Source organism: Bos javanicus, chromosome 11 (assembly GCF_032452875.1).
Source record: "Bos javanicus breed banteng chromosome 11, ARS-OSU_banteng_1.0, whole genome shotgun sequence".
Lineage (NCBI taxonomy): Eukaryota > Metazoa > Chordata > Mammalia > Artiodactyla > Bovidae > Bos > Bos javanicus.
Genome location: NC_083878.1, coordinates 70,519,309 through 70,545,809, shown reverse-complemented (window position 1 = coordinate 70,545,809; position 26,501 = coordinate 70,519,309). Strand labels below are relative to the sequence as shown.

General features: G+C 42.3%; 1 protein-coding gene across 2 annotated transcripts in view; it reads right to left on the bottom strand.

Annotated features, from left to right (window-relative positions):
- Positions 1–4,967: 4,967 nt before the first annotated feature.
- ALK (ALK receptor tyrosine kinase) overlaps positions 4,968–26,501 on the bottom strand; it is a 734,697-nt gene continuing 713,163 nt past the window's right edge. For both annotated transcript variants that reach the window (XM_061432943.1, XM_061432942.1), the window contains 5 exons: positions 22,473–22,565; positions 19,846–19,947; positions 10,683–10,817; positions 9,862–9,952; positions 4,968–7,752 (listed from right to left, as the gene is read on the bottom strand). In XM_061432943.1, the coding sequence (XP_061288927.1) occupies positions 7,069–7,752; positions 9,862–9,952; positions 10,683–10,817; positions 19,846–19,947; positions 22,473–22,565 (1,105 nt within the window). In that variant the 3' untranslated portion in view covers positions 4,968–7,068. The remainder of the gene's footprint in view (positions 7,753–9,861; positions 9,953–10,682; positions 10,818–19,845; positions 19,948–22,472; positions 22,566–26,501) is intronic.

Genomic DNA, 26,501 nt, shown 5'->3' with positions numbered 1-26,501 from the left:
CTGACCCAGAGACATATAATACATTTCATTGCATGACAAGCAAGTAGGAGAATTTTTTATTTTTCTTCATGCCCTTTGCTTTACTACACTCATTTATTATACAAACACAGTAATTAATACAAAGCTCACATGATCACATATGATTTTAGTAACTGTTTAGTAATATCCCTTGGTACATAGGCCCTTATTTACAAACAATGTCATATAAGCTGCTTGAATACACAACAGACATTCTTAATGGAGACTGTGTGGGGTTTGAACAAGTTACGTAAGTTGTGTTAAGATTTTATTACAAGCAGAATATGAGGCCTTTGCATAGGCAAAAATAATTTTTTTATAGCAAAATTTTTGCCAGTGCTCCTTTTAAGGAAGGAGAAAGAAATTTATGTGGAGGAGAGTGGATGGGCACATTACTGACAACAATGTATTTTCATTATGCGTGGTAGAAATGAAACTCTTTTCTGCTCATAGCCTTTTCCCTTGAGGAGAAAGGCACGGGTTGGGGGGTAGGATCCTTGTTTCTTCTCATTCTTTAAAATATAACAGAATTTTCATGATAAAGCAGCAGTAGGTCTTGTCATTTTTTAGTTCAAATTGAAAAGTGTGGTCCTGGTGCTGAGGAGAGGCTGGCTGTAAGTTCTGAGCTGTTAGTGAAGACACTCTAGGTGTTTAAATTGAGGCTGTTTAGCTAAAACATAACCTGTCTCCAGCGATCACTGCCATCATTTGACCAGCGATCGTGAATATGATTTAATTGCAGCTCTAAAATCCTTCATGCACCCCCAGGTGTCAAGCTTGTTGCTCCTGTAGATACTCAGGTCTTCACGCGCACACCTTGTATGCCTCTGTTCTCAGAGGAGCCGGTCTCAGGACTGGATGTTTTGTCAGAGTTGTTTGAATTGGATAAATTAAATTAAATAGGGAGTCTCAGGAAGCTACTTGCGCTGAACTGAATTTGAAGCATTCCTAAAGTTTAGGAAGTTTAAATATCTACATGCTGTGTTTTCTTTGACCTGTGTTGATCTCATAGAAGCTAAGTTCTTTCAGCTCCAGCCTGAGAGAGGCATTACTTGAAGAACCCTTACCTTCATGAAGACCAAATCAGTGATTTTTCATGTAACAAATCAAATAAGACTGACATGGAAATGAATCATGTTAAAATTATGTGCACAGTTTCAAATCATCCTTTTTATTCTATGTCTAATATGACTTCTGAGATTCAGCTTAAGTCTTAGTCAAGTGTTGATGATATTGGCCGTCCTTGACAGTTCTCGTTATGAAGGATAGGTGTTGCTATGCAGTATCTTTGGGAGAATATCCTAATGTGGATTTTTGAATGAATTTTAATAGTCGTAAAAATTCCATATTGATGGCAGGGGAAAGTGGATTTCGCATTATACACAACAGAGAAGAGGATGAAAGTGAAAATTTTCAGTTTCCTTTATTGAACCTGCCAGTAAAGATAGATTTCCATTAAGAATTCCAATAGATTATATGTACCTGTTAAAAATGTGATTTTTCTCAAGCGATCTTTTCTCTTTCTTGAAGGGACTAGAGCTTAGGGAATTAAGAAATAGCATGAGGTTTCTTGAGGCCTCACTTCACACTCCCTGGTGTGAGACAGAGGAAAATCCAGTCCATGTCCTTCTTGAGTTTGTTTTCTTTTATGAAACATCACCTGCTGCTTACTGGTTACATTCATGAAGAAAAATAATTTGTCTTTAATCTTACTTCTCTGAGAACTGTGAAATATCACATAAATATTCTTGTGGAATAAAGAAAAAATATTTAAAAATATTTTTCTCAACTGTTAGATACACTAAAATATAGAAAATTGTCTGCAGTCATCACAGTCTTCTCTTTTGGTGGGACACTTGAATTGGCTATCTTTTGGGGATTCCCTATTTCTCAATCCACTATAAAGCTATATAATCCAGCACAGGTTTCTAAAAATTGCCCTCCAGTGGCAGTGGGTGTCTCCACAAAGCTGAGAAGAGGGATTCTAACCAATCCGATGGTGGTTGGGAGAGAGGACTCCAGTTACTATGAATTCCTCATCATAAATGGTTCCACGATGTTTGTTGAGGGAGGCCTGACTCCATGGACACGCCTGGTCTCCAGCATGCGGCTCATCATGGGCTTTGTTACGCTGGGAATGGTCACGGACAGAAAGTACATGAGATCTGTCACTGGACATTAGGCATGGTGAAGGAGAACCTTCGAGTGATAAGTCACATGATTTTACCTTGCTAATAAGGCTGCCACTGTCGCAAACGTAACAAAAGAGAAATAAGTGGTGTCATGGTAAGTGTGAAGGTCATTAAGATATGATTTTCATAGTCCTGTGTCAGCTTTGCTTCTTTCAGGAAACCATCTTGAATTAACCTCATTTTGCTATGTTAATGATTTTATGATTTATTAAAGAGATCTTTGAATAGAACAATAAACAGAGAACTGATGCTAAACTTCTTTCTGGTCTCCTTTTGAATGAAGATTAAATATAATTTGCATCACTGGGATTGTGCACTGAATTAATTGGCTTTGGCTTTGAATGAATTAAGAGTCTCTCTCTCTGTCTCTCTCTTTCTCTCTCATACCCACACACACACCCCTCTACCAACTGTGGGCCAGATGTAGGGATTTACCTTACACAGGAGTGAAGTCTTACAGAATCAGACTTCAGAGCTGGAAGGGGGCCTTTGAGACCAAACTGCTCATGTTTTTAAATGAGAAAGTGAGAATTTAACTTGCTGGAGTCATGTAAGTAGGTAATTGCTGTCTAATACCTATACTCAACTCCTGCACTTGGTCTGCATGCTACTTCTCAAATAATTGGTGAGTGCTAAACCATGCAAAATATTACAACCGTGTGAGGTTTTTATCAGTCTGATAATCATCTGTACTGGCAAATAACCTCTCACAATGTAAGTGCTCTAGGGAGCACTAATATACTAAGGCTTAGTGGATTCATTTAGTAAGACTGCCTTTCAACTAACACTGGCTGAAAAACCTGCCTGCCCAATGAGGCTTTTAGTGATGGCAGGATAACTTATTTTGAGTAATTGCTTTCAGGGAGGCAGTAGGCCTTAGTAGAGGAATGGAGTGGGGTAACTGCTGGAGCACAGGTCAAACAGAGGGATCTGAGGAATGGACAGAGCACAGTATTGCTGATAAATGCGGTATCTGGGGTTCTCTTGAGGCAAGCCTGGTGGTGCCATCTTTACGTGGAAAGGTAACACGCTCATTTACATTTACTGAACACTGAAGCCGTGTTCCTCCCGCCCCCAACACTATGTCATATTATTTCCTTACACTGAGCTTTTCAAATGTTTTAAAAGTTATTAACTTAGAGCTAAAAATAGCTTTGTGTTTGAGTGGTGCATTAAAAATTAAATATACCTACTCAGGATACCAAATCAAAACAGAATCTTAATAGAAGCCTTAGTATTTGTTCTCAATAATTATCTTTTGTTTTAGGGCATCTTGTGGAAGATTATAGGAATTTCTGGTTTTTGTTTTATATGTTCACACAACAGCACAGGGAACCATCTGCTGCAGTGAAATTAGCAAAGTCAAGTTGTGTGTTCTTTGGGGACCCATTTAAAAAGTCATTAGCTAAAGACAGATTGACAACGCACTTCATACATTTTATGAATCTTGCCATGGGAAGTCTGTTATTCAGAGTAGTCTAAATTCATAAGCATCATGTTTTAGGTCTACAAAGCTCATGTGAATTTTAATTCTACTATTACTAGAGAAAAATCTGTTAAAAATAGCCTGATCACTTAGAATTTTTAGTGGTACATGTGTGCTCAGTCATGTCTGCTTCTTTTCGGCCCCATGGACTGTTAGCCCTGCTGGGCTCCTCTTTCCATGAGATTCTCCAGGCAAGAATACAGAAGTGGGTTGCCATTTCCTCCTCCAGGGGATATTCCCCACCGAGGAATTGAACTTGTGTCTTCTTCAGCTCCAGCATTATAAGCAGATCCTTTACCACTGAGCCACTGGGGAGTTTTGGTGGTGCGCCCTGTGAATCTGGAGGTAAAAGCCCCAAGTGTTACGGAATAAAGTTAATCTGTGGTTATGTAATATTTTACAGCTGTAGGTTTATAAAAAACCAAATGGAGAGGCCAGACACTTCAAAAAGAATTCATTAAGTTGATTAAATGTCTTCCTCTGTTGCTCATTTTTTAACACTTAAGTGTAGCAGAGAGTCTTCACACTCTTCTTTTAAGCTGAAAGGACTTGGTTCTGGTCGAGTTCTTGCTACTGTCATTAAACAACTGATGCCCACGTGGCACAGAAGGGGCGCTGGGAGGACCAGATAGGACTAGTGGGAGGGCAGGCATATAGAGACACATGCCAACTTTTGAAATTCTCCCCACAATCAACCCAATTCATTAAGGAATTCAAGAGGTATGAGAGGGAATGCTTGTGCTTTCACAGTTTGTAATCTCCCTGAGGGCCAGGGAGAAAGGGACATTATTGTCCTCAATTTGTATATGGAGACACTGAGGTACAGACACATCTAAGAACCCATAGACAGCCAGGACGCACATCCTAACTGGACCTGAAGAATCTGGTCTTTCAACTACCAAGTAGATCTTACACTTTCTAAAAAAATAAAAGTTTGTTCCTGATATATTGATCTGCTAAAATATTGAAGTACCACCTATTGATAAACCAGTCATTCCTCACAAATTGTCAATTTCCCAATGGAATGATTGTGAACTTATGATGAGCTTCTTTATAGATATGGGACATGAATAATTATACTAGCTTATGGCTTAATTAATGTAACTTCTACAGACTTTAATTGTGCCTGTCCATGTTCTAGGTGGAATTTTCCATCATAATTAATAAATACGTGAGTCCATAGCATCAGTATGAATTGCTGGAGCCATATGGCTGGAGTGCTGATACCTGGGCGATTAGCAAGTTAAATGAAACATCTTGAGGTCATCATATCTCGGTGTGGAGTTGTTTATTATCCATGTATACAGGCTTTTAAGATTGGACTACCATTTACATGAAAACTGATACCAATAAAGATGATTAGAGAGAATCAACAAATCAATCTCCGTGGTAGTAAGGCACAACCTGAAAATGTAGTGGATGTGTAGTTTTTAAGAAGAGAAAGGAATAAGATTTTTCCCTTGTTAATGAAAGAGTTGGCTATTTAACCACGTAGCATGCTCCCTGTTTAATTGGTTACTGGTGTCACAAGTATAAAGTAAAATTGTTCTCGTTATGACAGTTGCTCTGTCATCCTTTTAGGAGGGTATTTTTCAAAGTGTGATTCTTGGACACCTTCAGGTGGTTTATGAGTTAATGGTTATATAATTAGACTATTTACTTTGTGCCGGGCATGAGCTAAAACTTTATTGATACAAGTATTTAGTGATGAGTTCATTGATGTTTCATCTTCATGTGTGTCCGATGAAGATACTTTTGGCAGTTAAGAAGATAAAGAAAAGTGATGTCCAAGGTATCTGAGCTTCTAAAGATGTGAAGAACTACTGACTAGGCAAGGCTCTGCCATAGAGGAATCAACACTCACTGGTCTGGTGTTGGCTTAGAATGGCCTCATGTCCAGGTGAGACTGTTGATGCAAGTGGAGTTGAGAAGGCAGGGGAAGGTGGATAGACACAGTCCTTTTGCTTGGGAATGTTTAGTGCTTAACAAGTGATAAAAAATACTTTCGTCCAAAAGTGAGGTTCTGGCACAGCTACCACCAGAAATGAAACTGGGAAAGAGAATGGAGGGGAGCAGAAAGAAAGAGATGAAAACTTTCTGATAAAGCATCATTGCATACTTCTGTGTGTAAGATTTAACAGATTCCTAACTTGTCTGCAATGGAGATAAATTTCACGTGTGAAAACCAAGTTCAGAACTCTTTGTAACATGTCACTACCAACCTCAGCACTCCATGTGTTCCTTAATTCCTTCACTTGTCACCCAGAGAAAAAAACTGTTTTTCTCTGTATTTGACAGGTATACAAATTATGCCTTGTGTTTCAGTCAATTTCTGTTCCCATATGTGCTAGAATCACACACTATTAAGGAGCCGGAACTGGGGAAAAGCCTGGAAGGAAGGATACTGAATCAGTACCTCTCCTTAGGACCACTGGAGGGCCTGCTGCTCCCGTGATTCATCTCCAGGAGTAGAAACTTCAGCTTGGTACCCTTCATGATTGAAATTGTTAGAAAGTGTGACACTAATGCTCATGAATGGATACATTTTTATGCCTTGATGTATCACTGTTGCTTACATTAAAAAAATTTTTTTTAAATTATATCGGAGTTTATTTTAGTGCTAAGTTTTAAAATAAGGAATTAAAATTTTAAATCTCAAATTTCCGACGCAGTAGGAAACCTCACACTCCACTGTTCACCGTTAGTAGTAGGGTTTTCTTAAGGCTTGAGGTATATTACCAGGATGTTGGACTCTCTGGATCTTACCATCCTCAAAGCACTTTGAGTACTTGTGTTTCATTCAGGTGAGTGTATACACATTTTCTCTCTACTACTCTAACTATTCACCACATTTGTATCATATGATCGTCGATGACTCAGCACAAGTGAAAGCACCCAGCATCCACAGTGACCTTCCAGTGAGTTCTCCATGATTCTTTTCCAAGTAAACAATGTCCCCGCGCTGACACTAAAGAGAACTTTATTTCGGTTCCCTCTGCTCTCAAGTGGTCCAGGCCCACATTGACCGGGTAAGGGAACACCTATGACTCCGACTAGCGAACACGGGAGCGGCTAGCTCTGCGAGCGTGGAGCAGAGCACACGGGACAGGGAAAGAAGCAGGAGCAGGTGGGCACCAGCCATCCGTCAGAACCCTACGCAGCCCCGTCCCGGCCTCGCGTTGATCACTCGTCTTTATATGTTCTCCTTTTGCAAGACTGGGATGAACCCGTGTTCCAAACCTTTAGAAGCAATTTGAAAACGCAGCTTTTGATGTGGCACTTCAAAACAAGTTGGCACAGAATGAAGAGTGACATTTGGTCAGTGGTTTGCGGAGGAGCCGTAGCCTGTCCCTCCACGGGCCGGGCTGGGGCTCAGGGCGCAGGCTGGCTCTTGGGCGCGGGGTCCTCGTAGCGGCCCGGGCCGGGGGCGGCCTCCGGGGGGAAGCCCTGCTGCTGGTAGCCGTAGTTGACGGTGCCGCACGGGAAGTGGCGCAGCCTGAACAGAGGCACGTCCCGCAGGCTGGCGGTCAGCGCCGACGGCTCGAGGAGCAGCGAGGCACCCGGGTGGCGGGCGGCGGGCGCGGGGGCCGGGACAGCACGGGCGCCCTCGCCGCCCGGGGGCCCCGGCTCGCGCTGCTCCTTCTTGGCCGGTGGAGTGTTCTTTTTGGTGGGTTTCTCTGTAAACCAGGAGCCGTAGGTGGGGTTCCAGAGGCTGGTGGGCTTGTTCCTGGAGCCTTGGACTTGGGGGAGCTCCGAGGGCGGGTTGGACTGCGAGAAGGCCATGTTGACGTGTCCCCCCTCCACGGCCGGCGGCCGGGCGCCGCCTCGGACACAGGCCTCCGCGACCGCGGGCTTCTTGCCGGCCTTGCCGGGCGGAGCCGAGGGCAGAGCGGCGGGGGCGGCCGGCTCGCGGCCCTCCTCTCGCTTGGCCTGGGCCGCCGAGACCAGGAGAGGAGGGATTCCCTCGGGGTCCTGGGGCCTCATGGGCACCTTCTCCTCCTCTTCCACGAGGGGCCCGTATTCTACTGGCAAAGCGGTGTTGATCACATCTGGGTCCTACAGGCGGGAGAGATGGACGGATGGAGACTTTGAACCACAGGCCAAACGTGTGGATGGGAAGATAACCTTAGCGATGATGTCATCCAAACTTACTTAACAGATGAGGCAACCATTCAGGGTTTACTGGGAATATATTAATTTGTAAGCACGGGAGAATAAGAAACACGTGCGAAAACGTCCTCATCTTTGTAGAGCTTGGAGGAGAGGCGCTATTATAGAAGAGCGTGCTGGGACAGGGTGCCCAGAAGCGGCCCCACTACCTGGGGAAGGGGAGTGGGCTCAGGAAAGAAAGGCTTTTGCAGAGACCAGCTTTAGGCAAAACTTACAGACGAATGGATTTAAAAAATTATAAATTAGTTTTTTTAAATGGTTACAGTCTGTTTCCAGTGAAGTGTGCTCAGTCGTGTGTTGCTCTTTGCAATCCCATGGACTGTAGCTTACCAGGCCCCGTCCATGGAATTTTCCAGGCAAGAGTACTGGAGTGGGTTGCCATTTCCTTCTCCAGGCGAACTTCCCGACCAGGGGATCGAACCCACGTCTCCCACATGGCAGGCAGACGCTTTATCCTCTGAGCCACCAGGGAAGCCCAGTTCCCAATGAAATACTAACAACAACAAAAAATCTATATGTTTGACTTCAAAATGTGTCTGTTGAGAGTGAGAGGAGGGGAGGGGAAGGGAGGAGGGACACACCATGCTGGCTGACAAGGTTAACCTCTGGTTCTCCTAGCATTTCCATCACCTTTGGGCGGAGGCTGCACTGGATCATAATGTTTCTGGGTTATATCATCGCTTCATTACACATGCTGATATCACAATGCAGTGGTTTTTCAACAAGTTTGGATCTGATGAAACCCAGGAAATACTGACGTGCTATGAGGAAAAAGCACTTATAAAATCAACTCTGTGCTAGATCATTTTTACAGCGACAGACTGATATAGAAAAGCAGAAGGCAGCTGCTAGAGATTTGAGGAAGATTTGTGGAAGAAAGCTTAAAGTTGGGGAAACTTAATCCTGTACTATTTTGTGCAAATTGGGAAAACCATCACTTCAGGTTAATAGAAAAGCACATAGGTCCAGTATTCATCAGTAAAAAGTTTAAGCATAAAAAATAACTACCTTCTAATTCTCTCTGCTTTAGTCTTTAGTTCCTTCTCTATTAATTATTAATTTCTAGAATGAGTCATTCAAAATATGCTTGTACAGAGCTCCCAGCTTTTAAGAGGGATCTTATGTGCTTTGGAGAAGAAAATTACTCCAAAGTATATGTACTTAAGTGGATACATCCCATTAATATTACAACATAATAACCTAAAAGCCACTGAACATCAAGTTCTCTAAAACAAACAAAAAAAAACCCCAAATAACTTGAAGTCTATATAGATAAATGCTTTCTGAGCTCAAAGGACCCAAAAGAATGGAATCATGAGGACAGGAGGTGACTCCAGTGTGAAAATGTATATGTCTATTGTTACAACTAAGAGGAGAGGGAATTTAGAGAGGTAGCGGTTTGTTGTCTGACTTCTAAAAGGTTCTCCAGAATCTGATATTCTGGCAGAATGAGAGGCAAAAAAGAGGGAAAGAAATTCACGCAGCCTGGAGGTGAGAAGTGTCGGTGTGAAGGTCCCTGAGACGTTGAAGTAGAGGAGCACACCCCTCCACCGAGGATGGTGCAGACACAGACGGAGGAGATTGGGGGCCAGGGCTCTCACTTGATGGCCTCCACTCTTGAGGAGGTAGAAGGCATAGTTATCTGCTGAAAATCTCCCCATTTCTATTAACATCAAAACAGGAAAAAGGCAGTCCTTACTGACGGAATTGGGAGTGGAATCTGGACAGGGACCAGCAGGACTTCGGGAAGCTGCGTGGCTTGGACAGACCCTCTCCCAGCTCAACTCCTCTTAAGCGACAGCAACTAGTATTTGTTTACAAAACAGGCAGACTGAGATACCACTCATTGTACTTATAGATAATTAACATTCATCTTCAAGAGCATAGCTTATTTCTCCTGGCTGGTGTAACTGTTATTTCACATTTTGGCATTTGCCATCTTCAAGACTTTTCCATATAAATACTAGCTGAAGGAGGTGGGGGGGATGTGTATACCTGAGTGCAGTATTCAATCCTCTCCAAAATTATGGCAAAGTTGGGCCTGTCTTCAGGCTGATGTTGCCAGCACTGGGTCATTATCCGGTATCTAAAAGAACAAGGACATAAATTAAAATCAAGAAAAATGGGATGAAAAATAAGTCCCGCCCTCCGCCCAGCGCTTTTCTAATAGGACTGGAACAGCACTGTCTTCTAGGGTGGGGACTCATCTTGTCCCCGTGTTTGCACGTGCCGCCCTCTGCTGATGGGCAGGGTGTGAAGGTATCACACAGGGCTCATTTGTTCCATTCCTGAATTACCGTCACCTCTGGGGCAGAATATTCTAACTGTATTTCCCATCTGTCTTGTCTGTGGGAAGGAGGTGAGACAGATCGGTTCAGTTCAGTTCAGTTGCTCAGTCGTGTCTGACTCTTTGCGACCCCGTGGACTGCATGAGGTCCGTGGTGAGACACACAGGACAGCAGAAAACCCAGGGGATAGAGATGCTCTAGGGAGACTCAAGACCTGTGGAGTAAGGCAGCAGGGACGGAGCCCACGACACAGACCCAGGAGATGCCTGAGGCCAGTGAGCCTGGTGAGTCCACAGCCTCCATCCAGACAATGTGTACCTTTTGGGCTGTGGCATTATTGCTGTCAAGGGGCAGGTAAGAATAAACCATCTCATTGAAACTACAGACACACTCCTATCTTGGGGCATATTAAATGAGGTCAGCCATCTGTTCCTTCATCTTAAAAATTAAAATGCATATGTGGCTGCAGATATTTTTTGAAAAGGAAAATTGTGCTTAGTAAATTGTAGAAAATCCTCAGAGTCATACACAGGCCCTGGGCAGTTCTTAGGTGGGTCCATCCGTCCTCCACTGGTGACGAACTCCAGGACTTCCTGGTTGCTTTTGCTAGGGTATGGCATGTATCCAAGAGAGAAGATTTCCCATAGCAGCACTCCGAAGGACCTGCACACAGGACGGGAGGTGTGGGTGTGGGCGTGCACACAGACACACACACACAGACTCAGACATACACACAAACACATTCACAGATGCTCATACACAGACACACACACACACACATGTAAATACCCCGACACACTTACAGAGACATATGTATATGTACACACAGAGACATAAACATATACACAGTCTCAGACACACACAGACATGCACACATGGAAAATTTTAATTGCTTAATTTCATTTTTCCACAATAAAAGTTTTTAATATGGAGAAATAGAAAAGAATGAGAACTTAGCCCTACGTGAAGATCCATAAAAGGATAACTAGCATGTTATGTTTCTTCGTTCAAGATTCTGGGCTTAGAATTTTTTTACATAATTGCTGTGATTTTCTTTTTTTGGGGCAAATTCCATTATAACATAAACATTTTGCATGCTAATACAAACCCTTTTATAAATAGAATTTGACATAGCTATAAAAAATTCCACTGAGTAGTTGTGCCATAATTTGCTCTATCATTTCCATATTGTTTTCAATTTTTGAAGTATTTTAAAAACATTGTGATAACATCTTTATAAATTTTTAAAAGGACAATTTCCTTAGAATAAATTTCCTGAATTTAGGATTAGGATAATCTAGTAAAATCTAGGATAATTCTAATGGAATGACTAGATCAAAATAATATGAACGCAGAAAAATTATTTCTGTATATTGCCCATGTGACTTTCTAGTGCATTGCTGATCATCAACCAGCACTATGCATCAGACACTCTTACCAACACTGAGAGTTCTTACTGAAAATGAGAACTTTTGCTGATTTTTAAGGTAAAAAAATGGTAGATTATTTTAAATTATGATTACTGATTGGATAATTAACATGGTTGAATGTGTGTGTTAATTCACTCTGTTTTTTTCCTGTGAATGTTTCGTGTTTAACCACATACAACCACCCTAAACCACATATTATATTTTGATTTATAAACATACTTTATCAAATATGTTAATCTTTTATTCAAAGTTCAAACACTTCTATTAGTTGCTTTCTTATTTTCCTTGTTAGCATACCAAAGATTTTCATTTTTAGGTAGTTGAATCTATTTTAAAAAATTCTGTGATTTCTTCCATCTGTTTCAGAGATTGTACAATCCTCTCTTTACCAATGATTAGATGAATGTTTGCTATTTTCTTCCAGTTGTATTAATATTTCTTTTTTCTTTCTTCTCACATCCAGTTGGAGTTGAGTTTGGTGTAAAGTGTGAGGTAAGGATCTCATTTTATTCGCTCTTCTAAAACCACTCTTTAACACTACATATTCCTAAAATAATTTTCTCATCAACTATTGACTTGTGAGTAAGACAGGTCTGTTCCAGGATATCTATTCACTTCATCTATTTGTCTGCTTCTTGCATTGATACCATTTTATTTATTTTTTGGCTGTGCTGAGTCTTCACTGCTGCACTCAAGCTCTTCTCTAGTTGCGTTGCACAAGCTTCTCACTGCCCTGGCTTCTCTTGCTGTGCACTGGCTTCTCTTGTAGAGCTGGGCCCTAGAGTATGGGCTTCAGTAGCTGTGGCACACAGGCTTAGTTGCCCCTGGGCATGTGTAAACTTCTTGGACCAGGGATCAAACCTGTGTTCTCTCATTGGCAGGCAGATTCTTAACCATTGTGCCACTAGGGAAGTCTCTTTTTTTGTATTTATGTTTTAATATCTGGTAGGACATTTTTCCTTACTTCTCCGTTTTTAAAGAAATGTATCTGATTTCTCACAATCAAATCAAATGTATTTTGATTTCTCAAAATAAAAAATACAAAAAATGTATTTGATTTGTTTTAAATGAACTTTAAAATGATTTCTATTGTGTTTCAAAATCATCTCCTTTGATATTTTGCCTAAAACTTTAAAACATTTAATTTCATAATTAGTTTTTTTAGCCAAAAAAAGGCTATCTGTGTTTTAGTATTTGGTTGCAGTTTTATGATGTTAATATTACCTCAAAGATTTACGGAACTATAGCTCCTCTGGAACTATAACTCTTGAGTCATTTGGACTGCAAAGAGATCAAACCAGTCAATCCTAAAGGAAATCAACCCTGAACATTCATTGGAAGGACTGATGCTGAAGCTGAAGCTCCAGTACTTTGGCCACCTGATGCGAAGACCTGACTCATTAGAAAAGACTCTGATACTGGGAAAGATTGAAGTCAAGAGGCGAAGGGGATAACAGAGGATGAGATGGTTGGATGGCATCACCGACTCAATGGACATGAATTTGAGTAAGCTCCGGGCGATGGTGAAAGACAGGGAAGCTTGGCGTGCTGCAGTCCATGGGGTTGCAGAGTCAGACACAACTGAGCGACCGAACAACAAAAGCTTCTCTGGGCTTCCCAGGTGGCGCCTGTGGTAAAGAACCTGCCTGCCAATGCAGGAGACTTAAGAGATGCTGGTTTGATCCCTGGGTTGGGAAGATCCCCTGGAGGAGGGGTGGCAACCCACTCTAGTATTCTTGCCTGGAGAATCCCAAGGACAGAAGAGCCTGGCAGGCTACGGTCCACAGGGTCCCAAAGAGTCAGACATGTAGGAAGTGATTTACACAAAGTACTTTTATTGACATCATTTAAGTGAACTTTCAAAGATTCTTTTGAGGAGAATTGGGCAAAGATAGTTTCTATATTTTTCAGGTGAGAAGGCTGAAGCAGAGTTTATTATACAGTTAATTCAAGACAGACTGGAATATGTTATTAGATTTCTTGATTCTACTAACTACAAATTGCCTGGTGCATATACTTTCTTTTCTGTTTGGTGGTCTTTCTGCCTCCCCCCAAGGCAGAACAAAATAAGCAAAATCATGGATGAAACTAAATAGCAGGGCTTAAAGAATCCCAGCAATATGTTTTCTGCCTATCTGGATGGATAGCTAGGGAGACAAATTGCAGTATTCTTTGACAGAATCACTATATGGATTGCAAATAGATGTTTATTTTCTTAGAGTTCAAGGGAGTGAGAAGTCATGTTGGTTACAGAACACTGATAATTTCAGGTAAGTAAAGTTATGAGATTTAACAGATAACCATACAGGATACTCATTAACATTTGAATTCCAGATAAACAAGAAATACATTTTTAGTATTAGTATATCCCAGTTGAACTTCCCAGGTGGCGCCTGTGGTAAAGAACCCTCTGGCCAGTGCAGGAGACATGAGAGACGAGGGTTTGATCCCTGGGTTGAGACGATCCCCTGGAAGAGGGCATGGCAACCCACTCCAGTATCCTTGCCTGGAGAATCCCATGGACAGAGAAGCCTGTGGAGCTTCAGTTCACAGGGTCGCAGAGAGCTGGATGGGACTGAAGCAATTTAGCACACATTCATATCCCAAATACTACATGAGACATACTTATACCATACAATTATTCACTGTTCATGTGAAATTTCATTTTAACTGGCCATTTTGTATTTTATCTAGTAATCCTACAGATCAGGTAAATCTATATTTTGTATGCCAGTTTTTTTAATCACCTATAAGGTAAGCCTGTCTTAAACAAGAGCCACAAGGCCCAAAGCTTTGCACCAAAGCATTCAAAAATCAAATAAGACAAATATTTTTTTTTAAATCCCACATTGTTTCTTCTGATATAAAACTTGCTCCTCTGCTTCATGAGGCCTGGGGTGGGATTGAGAATTTGAGTTTATGACAAGGTCCCAGGTGATGCTGATGCTGTTGCTGTTGATCGGAGGAGCACACTTTGAGACCCACTGGGTTTGGGTAAGTCAAATCTCAGTGGCTTCAAACAACAAAATCTCTTATGCACATTATCAAAAAATGGATCAGAGGAGGGACTCTGGTCACCATGGCTCCTCTGTCTTCTGACCTTATCTCAATGCAAGGCTTTCAGAATCTGGAGGATTCTTGTCCATTTTCTTGGTTTCCCACATTGTTGTTGAGAAATTCAATTGTTTGGATTCCCTGTCTTTCATCTCTGATAATTGTTTACTATGACTTTATTTGTATCCTTGGAAACTTTTACCACCTTGATCACCATTGGTCTGAAATTTCACGATGATGTGTTCATGGGGTTGCTCTTTTTATTCACAGCGCTTAGCACTTTCTGGATGCTTTCATTCTGAAAACGTATGTCCTTCTGGGAAATCTTCTTGAATTGTTTCTTTGATGTTTTCATTCCCTTCATTTCTGCTCTTCATTCTTTCTGGGACACCTATTTGTCAGCTAATTGGGTCTAATGGTCTAATTCTTTTAATTGTCTTTCTTTTCCTATCTATCTGATCTATTTATAGTCATTTTATTTTCTAGAGGATTTATTCAACTCTGTCTTCCAACTTTTCTTTTACTTTCACACATCTATTATCATCTTTTTTAAAAAACACTTTATTTTCTTAAGAACAGTTTTAGGTTGTAAAGAAATTATGAAGATAACACAGAAAGTTCCCACAGGCCTCACACGCAGTTCCATTTTTAGCTTCTTACATTAATGTGATACATTTGTTACAATTAATGAGCCAATACTGAGGAATTATTATTAACTAAAGCCCATAGTTTATTCAGGTTTCCTTAGCTTTTGCTGAGTTTCCTTTTTCTGTTTTAGGACTCCGTTAGAATATCACTTTATATTTAGCTGTCATGTTTCCTTAGGCTATTCTTGACTTTGGCAACTTCTCAGACTTTCCTTGTTTTTAATGACCTTGACAGTTTCAAAGAGTTCTGGTCAGGAATTCTGTAGAATGTCATATTAGGATTTGACTGTTTTTCTTATGATTAGACTGGAGTTAATGGGTTTGGGGAGAAAGACCTCAGAGGTTAACTACCATTTCTTCATATGTCAAGGTACGTGCTATCAACATGATCTACCGCTGTTGATGTTGACCTTGACTGCCTAGCAGAGGTAGTGTTTGCCAAGTTTCTTTCTTCCCCCTGCTTTTCTCTCTCTGTGCCTTTTGAAAAAAATGCTGCTGTGTGCTGCCCACATGGGCTCCAGGGAACTAGGCTCCATCTCCTTGAAGGCTCTCTTATCACATTTTTCTATCCAGGAGTTTTTTCCCTAAGAACATTTAAAATAATTAGTTAATTGATTTTTGGCTGCATCGGGTCTTAGTTTCAGCATGTGGGATCTCTCCTTGCGGTGTGCGGACTCAGTCTTTGCGGCAAGCGGGCTCAGTTGCCTCTTGGCATGTGGGAGTTTGGTTCCCCAACCAGGGATCAAACCCGTATCCTCTGCATTGAAGGCAGATTCTTAACCACTGGACTGCCAGGGAAATCCGAAAAAACATTGTTTTAAATAATCTTTTGTCCTTAAGATTATGGTTACAATAACTTAACTTTCCGAGGATATTGTTTTTAAAAGTTTTCCTAAACTTTCTACATTCTTATTCCTCCAAGTTCCTTTGTATATGTTTGCTTCCTTCAGATCAGAATCTTTCCTCAAATGTTTGTAGATTCTTGGCTCTCTGTTCATATATTAAGATTGGAACCCGACAAGATGGGAAGCTCTGTGTAGATGAGGCTTGCTAACTGGAGAGCAACTGACTTGCTTGTTTTACGAGGGGCCTTCGTTTCCTGGCTGCTGTAACAGTGTACCACAGACTTGATGACTTAAGACAACAGAAGTTTATTCTTTCACAGTTACGAAGGCTGGATGTCTGAAGTCAGTATTGAGAGCTGAAAGTGAAGTATATGCGAGACCACACTGTTCCTTGCCTCTTCCAGCTTCTGGAGGCTGCTGGAACATCTTGACCTGTGGCCACATCTCTTCAACCTCTGCCTCTGTCCTCTGGGTGTGAGGCAAATCTCCCTCTGCCTCCTGTGAGGACACTGGTGATGCAGACTCCTTCTCCTGATGAGGGTTTCTGGGATGAGATCCTGATACCACTGGAGGGCCATTTTTCAGCCCACTAACACTCACTACCGCACAATTGCACTCATCTCACATGCTAGTAAAGTAATGCTCAAAATTCTCCAAGCCAGGCTGCAGCAATACGTGAACCGTGAACTTCCAGATGTTCAAGCTGGTTTTAGAAAAGGCAGAGGAACCAGAGATCAAACTGCCAACATCCACTGGATCATGGAAAAAGCAAGAGAGTTCCAGAAAAACATCTATTTCTCTTTATTGACTATGCCAAAGCCTTGACTGTGTGGATCACAACAAACTGGAAAATTCTGAAAGAGATAGGAATACCAGACCACCTGACCTGCCTCTTGAGAAACCTATATTCAGGTCAGGAAGCAACAGTTAGAACTGGACATGGAATAACAGACTGGTTCCAAATAGGAAAAGGAGTACGTCAAGGCTGTATATTGTCACCCTGGTTATTTAACTTATATGCAGAGTACATCATGAGAAATGCTGGACTGGAAGAAACACAAGCTGGAATCAAGATTGCTGGGAGAAATATCAATAACCTCAGATATGCAGATGACACCACCCTTATGGCAGAAAGTGAAGAGGAACTAAAAAGCCTCTTGATAAAAGTGAAAGAGGAGAGTGAAAAAGTTAGCTTAAAGCTCAACATTCAGAAAACTAAGATCATGGCATCTGGTCCCATCACTTCATGGCAAATAGATGGGGAAACAGTGGAAACAGTGTCAGACTTTATTTTTGGGGGCTCCAAAATCACTGCAGATGGTGACTGCAGCCATGAAATTAAAAGATGCTTGCTCTTTGGAAGGAAAGTTATGACCAACCTAGACAGCATATTGAAAAGCAGAAACATTACTTTGCCAACAAAGGTCCGTCTAGTCAAGGCTATGGTTTTTCCAGTGGTCATGTATGGATGTGAGAGTTGGACTGTGAAGAAAGCTGAGCACTGAAGAATTGATGCTTTTGAACTGTGGTGTTGGAGAAGACTCTTGAGAGTCCCTTGGACTGCAAGGAGATCCAACCAGTCCATCCTAAAGGAGATCAGCCCTGGGTGTTCTTTGGAAGGAATGATGCTGAAGCTGAAACTCCAGTACTTTGGCCACCTCATGCAAAGAGTTGACTCATTGGAAAAGACTCTGATGCTGGGAGGGATTGAGGACAGGAGGAGAAGGGGATGACAGAGGATGAGATGGCTGGATGGCATCACCGACTCGATGGACATGAGTTTGAGTGAACTTCGGGAGTTGGTGACGGACAGGTGTGCCTGGCATGCTGCAATTCATGGGGTTGCAAAGAGTCATACACGACTGAGTGACTGAACTGAACTGAGCACTTGCTATGTCTAAAGTTTTTCTCTTCATGGGTCGGTTCCTTCACTGAGAATCTTCTGATCTCCTCCTGCCTAGCTGCCATGTGCTTGGCACTGAGGGGAGAGAGGATGCATGCACCTTTAAGTAGGCAGACTTCTTAAACTCTACTATTTCTGCTTATAGTAGAGAATCCATGTTTGCTGATGTCTGATATCCCCAAGGTCAAAAAGAATTCAATTCTTCAGAGAGGGAACCCCTAGCCTTGTGTGGTGGTAGAGGAGGGGCAGAGGTGAGGGAATGATCGAGTTACTTTTTAAACAGATATGTAACTCATTTTCCTCTCTGCAGCACCTCTACACCTTCCACTCCTGGGCTTTTCTGGGGCTCCTGACCAGGCCGAGTGAAGCAGGCTACTTCAAGATGGATGTAGGTGTCAACTTTCTAGTCTCCTAAGTAAGGGACCAGGCTTCCCTAGTGGTTCAGATGGTAAAGAATCCATCTGCAATGCAGAAGACCTGGGTTCGATCCCTGGGTTGGGAAGATCTCCTGGAGAAGAGAAGGGTTACCCACTCCAGCATTCTGGCCTGGAAAATTCTATGGACAGAGGAGCCTGGCAGTCTACAGTCCATGGGGTCACAAAGAGTCAGACACGACTGAGCCACTAAGCACACAAACACAAGTAAGGGACCATTTGTCTGTAAACTTTCCAGTTTCCAAAGTTATGTCATTGTTGTCTTTGTCCTTGTGGATTTTTATGCAAAGAAGATTCTTCTGTGTATGAGTGTATTTTGGGAGGGAACACAGGTTGACTGCCATTTAAAATTATGTGTTGCTCTTGTAGGAATTATGTAAAACAGTATGGAGAGTGCTCAAAAAATTAAAAATAGAACTACCTTAAGATCTAGCAATTCCACTTCTGGGTATACTACATCCAAAGGAAATAAAATCAGTATTTTGAAAAGGCATCTGCACTCCCAAGATCATTGCAGCATTATTCACAATAGCCAAGATATGGAAACAACCTAAATACTGATGGATGGATGAACGGATAAAGAACATGTGGCATGTATTTTACACACACACACACACACACACACACACACATACACACACACACACAGAGGAATATTATTCAGCCTTAAACAAGAAGGAAATTTGCCATTTGCAACAACAGGGATAAACCTGGAGGACAGTATGCTGAGTGAAATAAATCAGGCACAGAAAGACAAATGTCACATAACCTCACTTATAAGTGGAATCGCAGAAACAGAGAATGGAATGATGATTGCCAGGGAAGAAGAGTCTAGTCAAGGAGCACAAGGTCTCAGTTTTGCAGGATGAATGATTTCTGGAGATCTAATGTGCAGATATTGTTTTCCAAACTGATTTTTAGCTGTAGATCACCATCACTGATATTTTTGTGCTGATAATAATTTCTTTTTCTCTGTTATTCTGTCAACTGGAGAATTTCATTGATCATTTTTCTAATCTTAACTCAATGTTTTCCTGGGATAAATCCAACTTTGTTATTATGCTAAAAAAATTATGTGTGGCCCTGTGTGTGTTTCACCAGCCTGCAGTATCAGAACAGCCTGGGAATTTGTGAGAAATGGAACTTCTCAGTGACCTCAGACTTCTTGAATCCTGAGCTCTCAGGGTGGGGTCCAGCATTCAGTTGTGTCTTACCAAGACTTCCTGGTGATTCTGATGCTCTGTTGATGTGGGCCCTGCTATAGAGGTATGCTGTCTTCTCTCTTATCCTTCCACAAGAGAGTGTGGGCTCGTTTGACTCATGAGCTCTACTTGAAGGCTCATGGTGAGACCTGGATGAGGGCAGCAGAAAGACTCACCACGTGTCTGTTTTAGAAGTAAATATTCCTTCCATGAAGGCCTCTGGGGGCATCCACTTGACTGGCAGCATTGCACAGCCTCCCTTTCGGTAGTAGCTCGCTCTGCAGGGAGAAGAGAAAAGCAGACTTGGTTCTGGAGATGGCTCCGAGCCAGGTACCTTGAGAGAGTGGCAAAAAACAAGGTCTGTGAACTGAAATTAAGGAGGGGCTCTTGTGGTTCGGGGGAACAGCAGGGGGCACAGATCATCTAGTTAACAACCTTAATGTCACTTAATAGGAGACGAAACAGCCTGCTGGAGGTGTGAAAGAAAAGATCTATGCAATGACTCAAATACCCACTAGGAGATGGTTAGATTTCCCTGATGGATTTTGTTCACTGTAACTCACAATGAATAACATTACTCCAACCTTATGAGTATAGTTCCTGATGATCCACGGTAATGCGAGATGCACAATGGGAGGACTAAGAGCGGGGCTGGTGTCCTACTAGTCTGGGTCCTCCTCGGCACTTACACAGCATCTAATTCAACACAGGCACGTGACTCCAAGTCCTCTAGGTGGCTGGCAGGAAGCTGCTTCCTTTAGCACAGCCCCCAGGGAAAACACAGGCCTGGGCTGGAGCTGGCGTCCGAGGGATGAGGTAACTAGTTTTTGTCAGTGACATCATCAATGCAACTCACTCATAAAAAAACTAATGAATCAATTCCTCCCTCTGAAGCCAGCTCCACCCCAGCCCTGTGTCCTTGTGCCTGGTATGTTATGGGAGGTGGCTTCCTACCAGCTGCCTAGATTAATTACTTCAAAAAATAACTGACTGAAATATGAATTGAGTGGTTAGCTGATTCATTGGAAAGAACCCTGATACTAGGAAAGTTTGAGGGCAGGAGGAGGAGGGATCGACAGAGAATGAGATGGTTGGATGGCATCATTGACTCAATGGACATGAGTCTGAGCAAACTCCGGGAGATAGTGAAGGACAGGGAGGCCTGGCGTGCTGCAGTCCGTGGGGTTGCAAAGAGTCAGACACATCTGAGTGACTGAACAACAACGTGTGAGGTATTCTGCCACATGCTGAGGACAGAAATAAGTCATAGTCTCTCTCTTTCAAGGATGTGGTTTAGTGGAAGAAACAGACATAATTAACTGCAGTAAGAACACACATATGATGACAAAAGTATGTATTCAAGAGGAAACTCAGTGACCAAAGAAGAATGGGTTTGTTCTACCTGGGGTGGGGGTGGTGGGTGGAAAAGTACAGGAAGAGTTTCTTGGGGGTGCTGATGAAGCTGAATGGCAAAGAAACTCTTACAGGAGACATTTGTGACACATGCTGTCGCACGGGGCCTGTGGGAGGCAGGGGGCTGTAGGGAAGCTAGGGTGCTGAAGTCTAGAGTTGGGACCTGTCCATGCTGAGGATGGAGGGGAAGGGCCAGACCATGTGACTCGTTTAGTCTCGCTGCAGAATTCGAGTCTTAGAGCACAGGCAGTCCTGGGTGCTCCGAGACAGGAGGTGAAGGAACGCTGAGGCTCCGGGTGGTGGAAGAGGGTGAAGCGGAGCTTTCCCAGGTATGCGGTGGATATCAGTGGTAGATAACAGTAGGTGAAAACATTGCTAACTCCTGAGTTTCCATGTGCTGCTGCCCTGCAGTAACAGGATGCCATCAGGAGATTGCTACCAGTTCCTTGGGAGGCTGACAGGGGTCTCCCTTATTGTCCGAAGACTGAAAGGTCTGCCTGACCACCCCTCCTCACTCTACTGCTGGATTAGGGGAGGTGTGATTAGTGACTGTGTCAGACAATGGCTCGCTCAGCTCATGGAGTGAGTCACTGTTAATAATTAGACAAAGATGAAACCAGGGGTTGGGAAGAGAAGTGTGGGATAGTATACAGTAGAGGTTTGTTTTTTCCAGTTAAATTTTTTATTTTATTGGTTTCTTTTTAATTAATTACTTAATTGGCTGCACGGGGCCTTAGTGGTGGCACACAGGATTTTTGAATTTCGTTGCGACATGTGGGATCTAGTTCCCTGACCAGGGACGAAACACAGGCCCCTTGCATTGGGAGCGCAAGTCTTAACCAGTGGATCACCAAGAAAGTTCCCTGTTTTTTTTTTTTTTTTGATGTAGCCTCGAGAATGTGACAGGGAAAAAGAAATGAAGCTGAGCTAAGTACTGACGGGCTTTGAACTATCCTTCCATGTCTCCTGGCGTGGGAAATGCAGAGCAATGCGCTGGGCCCAGTCTCTTGTCAGTTCTAAGGTGCTCTTGCCTAGAGTAATGGAAGCTAAGTCTGTTTGGAATTCCTGAGTATTGAGGAAAGGGGTTAATTAAGCTAAAGTTTACCTAGAAGCTTTTTCCAAGTGAAGTATCCAGGTTATTCTGTCTCAGAACATGTTAGGACTAAAGAGTTGGAACCAGAAAGACAATCTAATTAACAGGTTAGTGTCAATTATTGCAGGCAGAGAGATCCTAGAATTAGTCCTTCAGGCATGAACAATAATTCAGGCTGCCCCTGTGCTGAAAAGAAACTTAATGCCATTTTCGGCGGCAGGTTGACAAGGCACCAAGGTGCTCTGGGGGATGCGGTTGAGAAGTGGGCTCTGATGGGTGAGGGCACTCTTCACTCACCTGTAGATGTCACGGGCCATTCCGAAGTCTCCGATCTTGGCCACTCTTCCAGGGCCTGGGCGGGTCAAGAGGCAGTTCCTGGCAGCAATGTCCCTGGGATGAAAAAAAAAGGTAAATGCATTTCATAATTTTATTCCTAAAAAGATAAAGGTATAAGAATCACAAGAATTTTCACCTCCAATCTAAAGTTCAAATAGTTCCCTTTTCTTCTCTGCATTTCCTTTACATTAGACCTCAGTATGAAAGAAATAGCTAAGCAATTCTAGGTCTCAGAACCAACAGGGAAATGGAAAAGGATTAGGGGAGATGATTGAAAATGTTTAATGGGATAATAATAATGAAAATAACTATAATAGGAACTAGAAAATTGATTGTCCTTTTACTAGGTACTTGAGCACTGTTCTAACTGCTTCATATCTAATTCTCACCGTAGCCCTGTAAGACACAAGGTGCTAGTATTATCCTTATTTTATCAAAAAACTTGGAAGATAATAGAGGGACATAGAAATGTATTTGGCCTTTGGCTATTGTTCTGTACAGATTGCTGGTTGGTTTCTGCCGGTTGTTTGACGGAATGTTCTGGAACAGCATGGTTCCCATGAGATTCAAGTAGGTCAAGGCTTTCCCCAAATAGTTCTAGTTTTATATTTTAATATGCCATCATGGTTTTTACATCCGTGATTTTATCTAAAGCCTTTGTTAAGCTGTATGCATCATGGCTATGAGGCCAAAGAATCACTTCTTTCCTGTTATAAAGTTATCTTGTCTTAGTCATTATGTTCCAGTCGTTAGGGCCTATTCTTCCATAGCATGAGTGTAAGGCTGGATCAGAAGCTTTCCAAGACTCATCAGCTTCTACTCACTGACTGCTAACCCATTCTTGAGTTGCACGTGGGGGTTAAGGATGCAGCCAGACGAAGTCTGGAATGTTGTTGTTGTTTAGTCACTAAGTCGTGTCTGACTCTCTGCAGCCCCATGGACTGCAGCATACCAGGCTTCCCTGTCCCTTCACTATCTCCTGGAGTTTGCTCAAACTCATGGAATGGGTTTCTAATAATATTAAAGTCCTGGACAGAAAAAAATGGTGCTTCTTGGGGGGAATGGGTGGTGTTTCAACTGGTTTCATGATCATTGGCTGAGAAAGAAGGATCATGGAAAATAAACAGCTGGATAGTATTTTTTAAAAAAAGATCTGGATGCAGGATGATGGCTTAGGATAGCAGAACAATTGGTCAGGGTGGGAGATGGGTGTTATTAATGCCATTGCCCTAATCCAGAAGGTTTAAGTTGAATTTTGAGGCACAATGGTGCATAAAATGCCCTAAGAAAACCATAAAAGCATAACATATATGACATCAAAAAGAAGAAAATATAGTAGGATATATAGCCATTGCTTCTCAAGAGAAATATAGTGAAGTCAACCAACAACAATATTTATGGCTCTGGAAAGGTCTTTCTGTTGATGTGCATGGAATGGTTGCTTAAAAAATTGATCTTGAATTTGATGGCAAGAAAGTAAATGTAATATCATGGAACACACCAAGAATTGGTAGAATGACACATATTTCTTGAAATGGCAATAAACCATGTCCAAAGGAAACAGATCTAATAGAAAAATGGGAGTGTGTGGATCTGCGAGGGAGTCCGCTCTGAATTCACGAGGTGTGTGTGCATGGGAGTCTGTGAATCTTAAGGCAGATGGTGAAGGAGAGAGAATTAAAGTAAACCTATTGGGGGAGGGTGCCATCAACCCCGAGCCAGTTAGAAGATATAAAAAGATGCGTTCCTAAAACCAATTACCCCAGAGACAGCTTTGATTGAGATGGACAATTTCTGCTAATCGTCACCTTTTGCTTATAAAGCAGATCATCGAACACACTGTTGATTCAATCTTTGACAATTTCATTTCTTGAAAAAGATAAAAGAAGCAACAAAATATTACTCTGGGATCTTTTTGTGACCTTCAGCAACTATTTACAGATATGGAAGCAATAGGAATCTCGAGTGAATTTTTGCTCCTTGTTATCTTATTTTCAGTAATAACAGGGCACTGGATATAGTCAAAATGTATCATCCCTTAGGAAAGCAGATTTCAAAACATCAGAGGAAAAGTAGACACAATCCCTCAGTCAGAGAATCTGGACACTTGGTGATTAACATGAGGGTGGAGATGAAAAGGCAGAGACGACCTCGGGGAGAAGTGAAGGGAGAGATCTGACGTCACTAAGGTGATAGGTCACATTGCTCTCAGATGGGCTCAGACTTGGCGCAGGTAGACATGAGCTGGAGAGACTTTATTCTTTCCAGGTACACCAATCTGAGAAACCACAGTGGAAAAGAATATGAAAAAGAATGCATACTTTGCTGTACAGCAGTAACACAACACTGTAATTCTGCTATACTTCAAAGAAAAAAAAGAAGATGGAAAGATGGCTCTAGCCAAGGACTTATTCTAAAAAGGGCACAACCCTGTCACGTCTGAGCAACAATAAAGCCCCGAGCTGAGATTTATGGAAAGTTCTGGACACAATAAAAAGGGCAAGAACAACAGTGGCAGTGCTGTGAAGCAGAGAGTGTGGCTTTGGGTGAGAACAGAAGAACTGGGGCTCGGCTTCTCTCTTGCTTCTGTTATTTCTATCAAGCACGAGGATCTGCAAGCTGGAAAGACTGAGACTCAGGAAGATCTGGGGGCCAAAATGATGAAGCGACAAAGGATGAGCCAGCGTGAGCGTCCGGCCTTGTTTTCAGAGTGATTTCAGTAAACTAGGCCAGTGTATTTCTTGATCTTTAACATCCCCTTTATTAGGGAAGAAAACATAGCTTGTTATCTACCTCCATGCTCTTCTGTTTCTAAACTCTTACAGCGCTTCTTTTTCATTCTCTACGTTATTTTTACATACTCTAATGATTAACAACATGTCTTATACTCCTTGATGGGTTCATGAATGTTTATTAGTTCACCGGGTTATTATTTACTAAATGAGAAACAAATCATTAAGAAAAGCTTTGCAAAGAGTCTAACAATCTATTTGACTTTTCAAGTTTCAGAATCAAGCTGTCTGTTGAGAAAGCCATGGATAGCCACGTGGAAAGAAATATGTGTCATCTCTCATGTCTATAGCGTTACACATGGACTTGATGTACCAGTGCAAACACCATTTAAACACAAGGGTCATATAGAGTAGAGGAAATGAAGTACAGAGGGAAAGAAAATAATTCTCATTCTTCATTTCTGAGTATTTTAGAAAAAAATAATTTATCCAATAAACATTTATTGTGTGCCACTATATGCTGGGGATATGAAGATGAATAAAATAGGGTTGTTGCCTTTGATTTATCCATAGCCAGAGATCCGAAAATACAAACTCCTTAAACTTCCCTTAAGGAGCCCAATTTTTTAGATGATATGGCATGCTTGGTCACTCAGATGTGCCTGACTATTTGTGATCCATGGACTGTAGCCCTCCAGGCTCCTCTGTCCATGGGGATTCTCCAGGCAAGAATATTGGAGTGCGTTGCCATTTTCTTCTCCAGGAGATCTTCCCTACCCAGGAATTGAACCCTGGATGCTTTGACAGGCAGATTCTTTACCATTGAGCCACCTAGGAAGCTCAGTGTTCTAGATATGGAAACATTAACATGACCTAGGGCTTGACACAGGCGGGGGTCCCTGCAGGAGGTCAGACAGAGCTCATCCAGGTCTCCAGCGCTGATATAGACGTTTTATGATCCCACTTTGCTTCCCTGGTGGCTCAGTTGGTAAAGAATCCACCTGTAACATGGGAGACCTGGGTTTGATTCCTCGGTCGGGAAGATCCCCTGAAGGAGGATATGACAACCCACACTAGTATTGTTGCCTGGAGAATCCCCATGGACAGAGGAGCCTGGCGGGCTATAGTCCATGGGGTTGCAGAGTCAGACACGACTGAGTGACTAAGCACAGCACTACACATGATCCCACTTTACATATGGGCCAAACAAAGCCCTAGGGACACGTAGGGGAGCATCTGGAAGGTGAGGGCAGAGCAA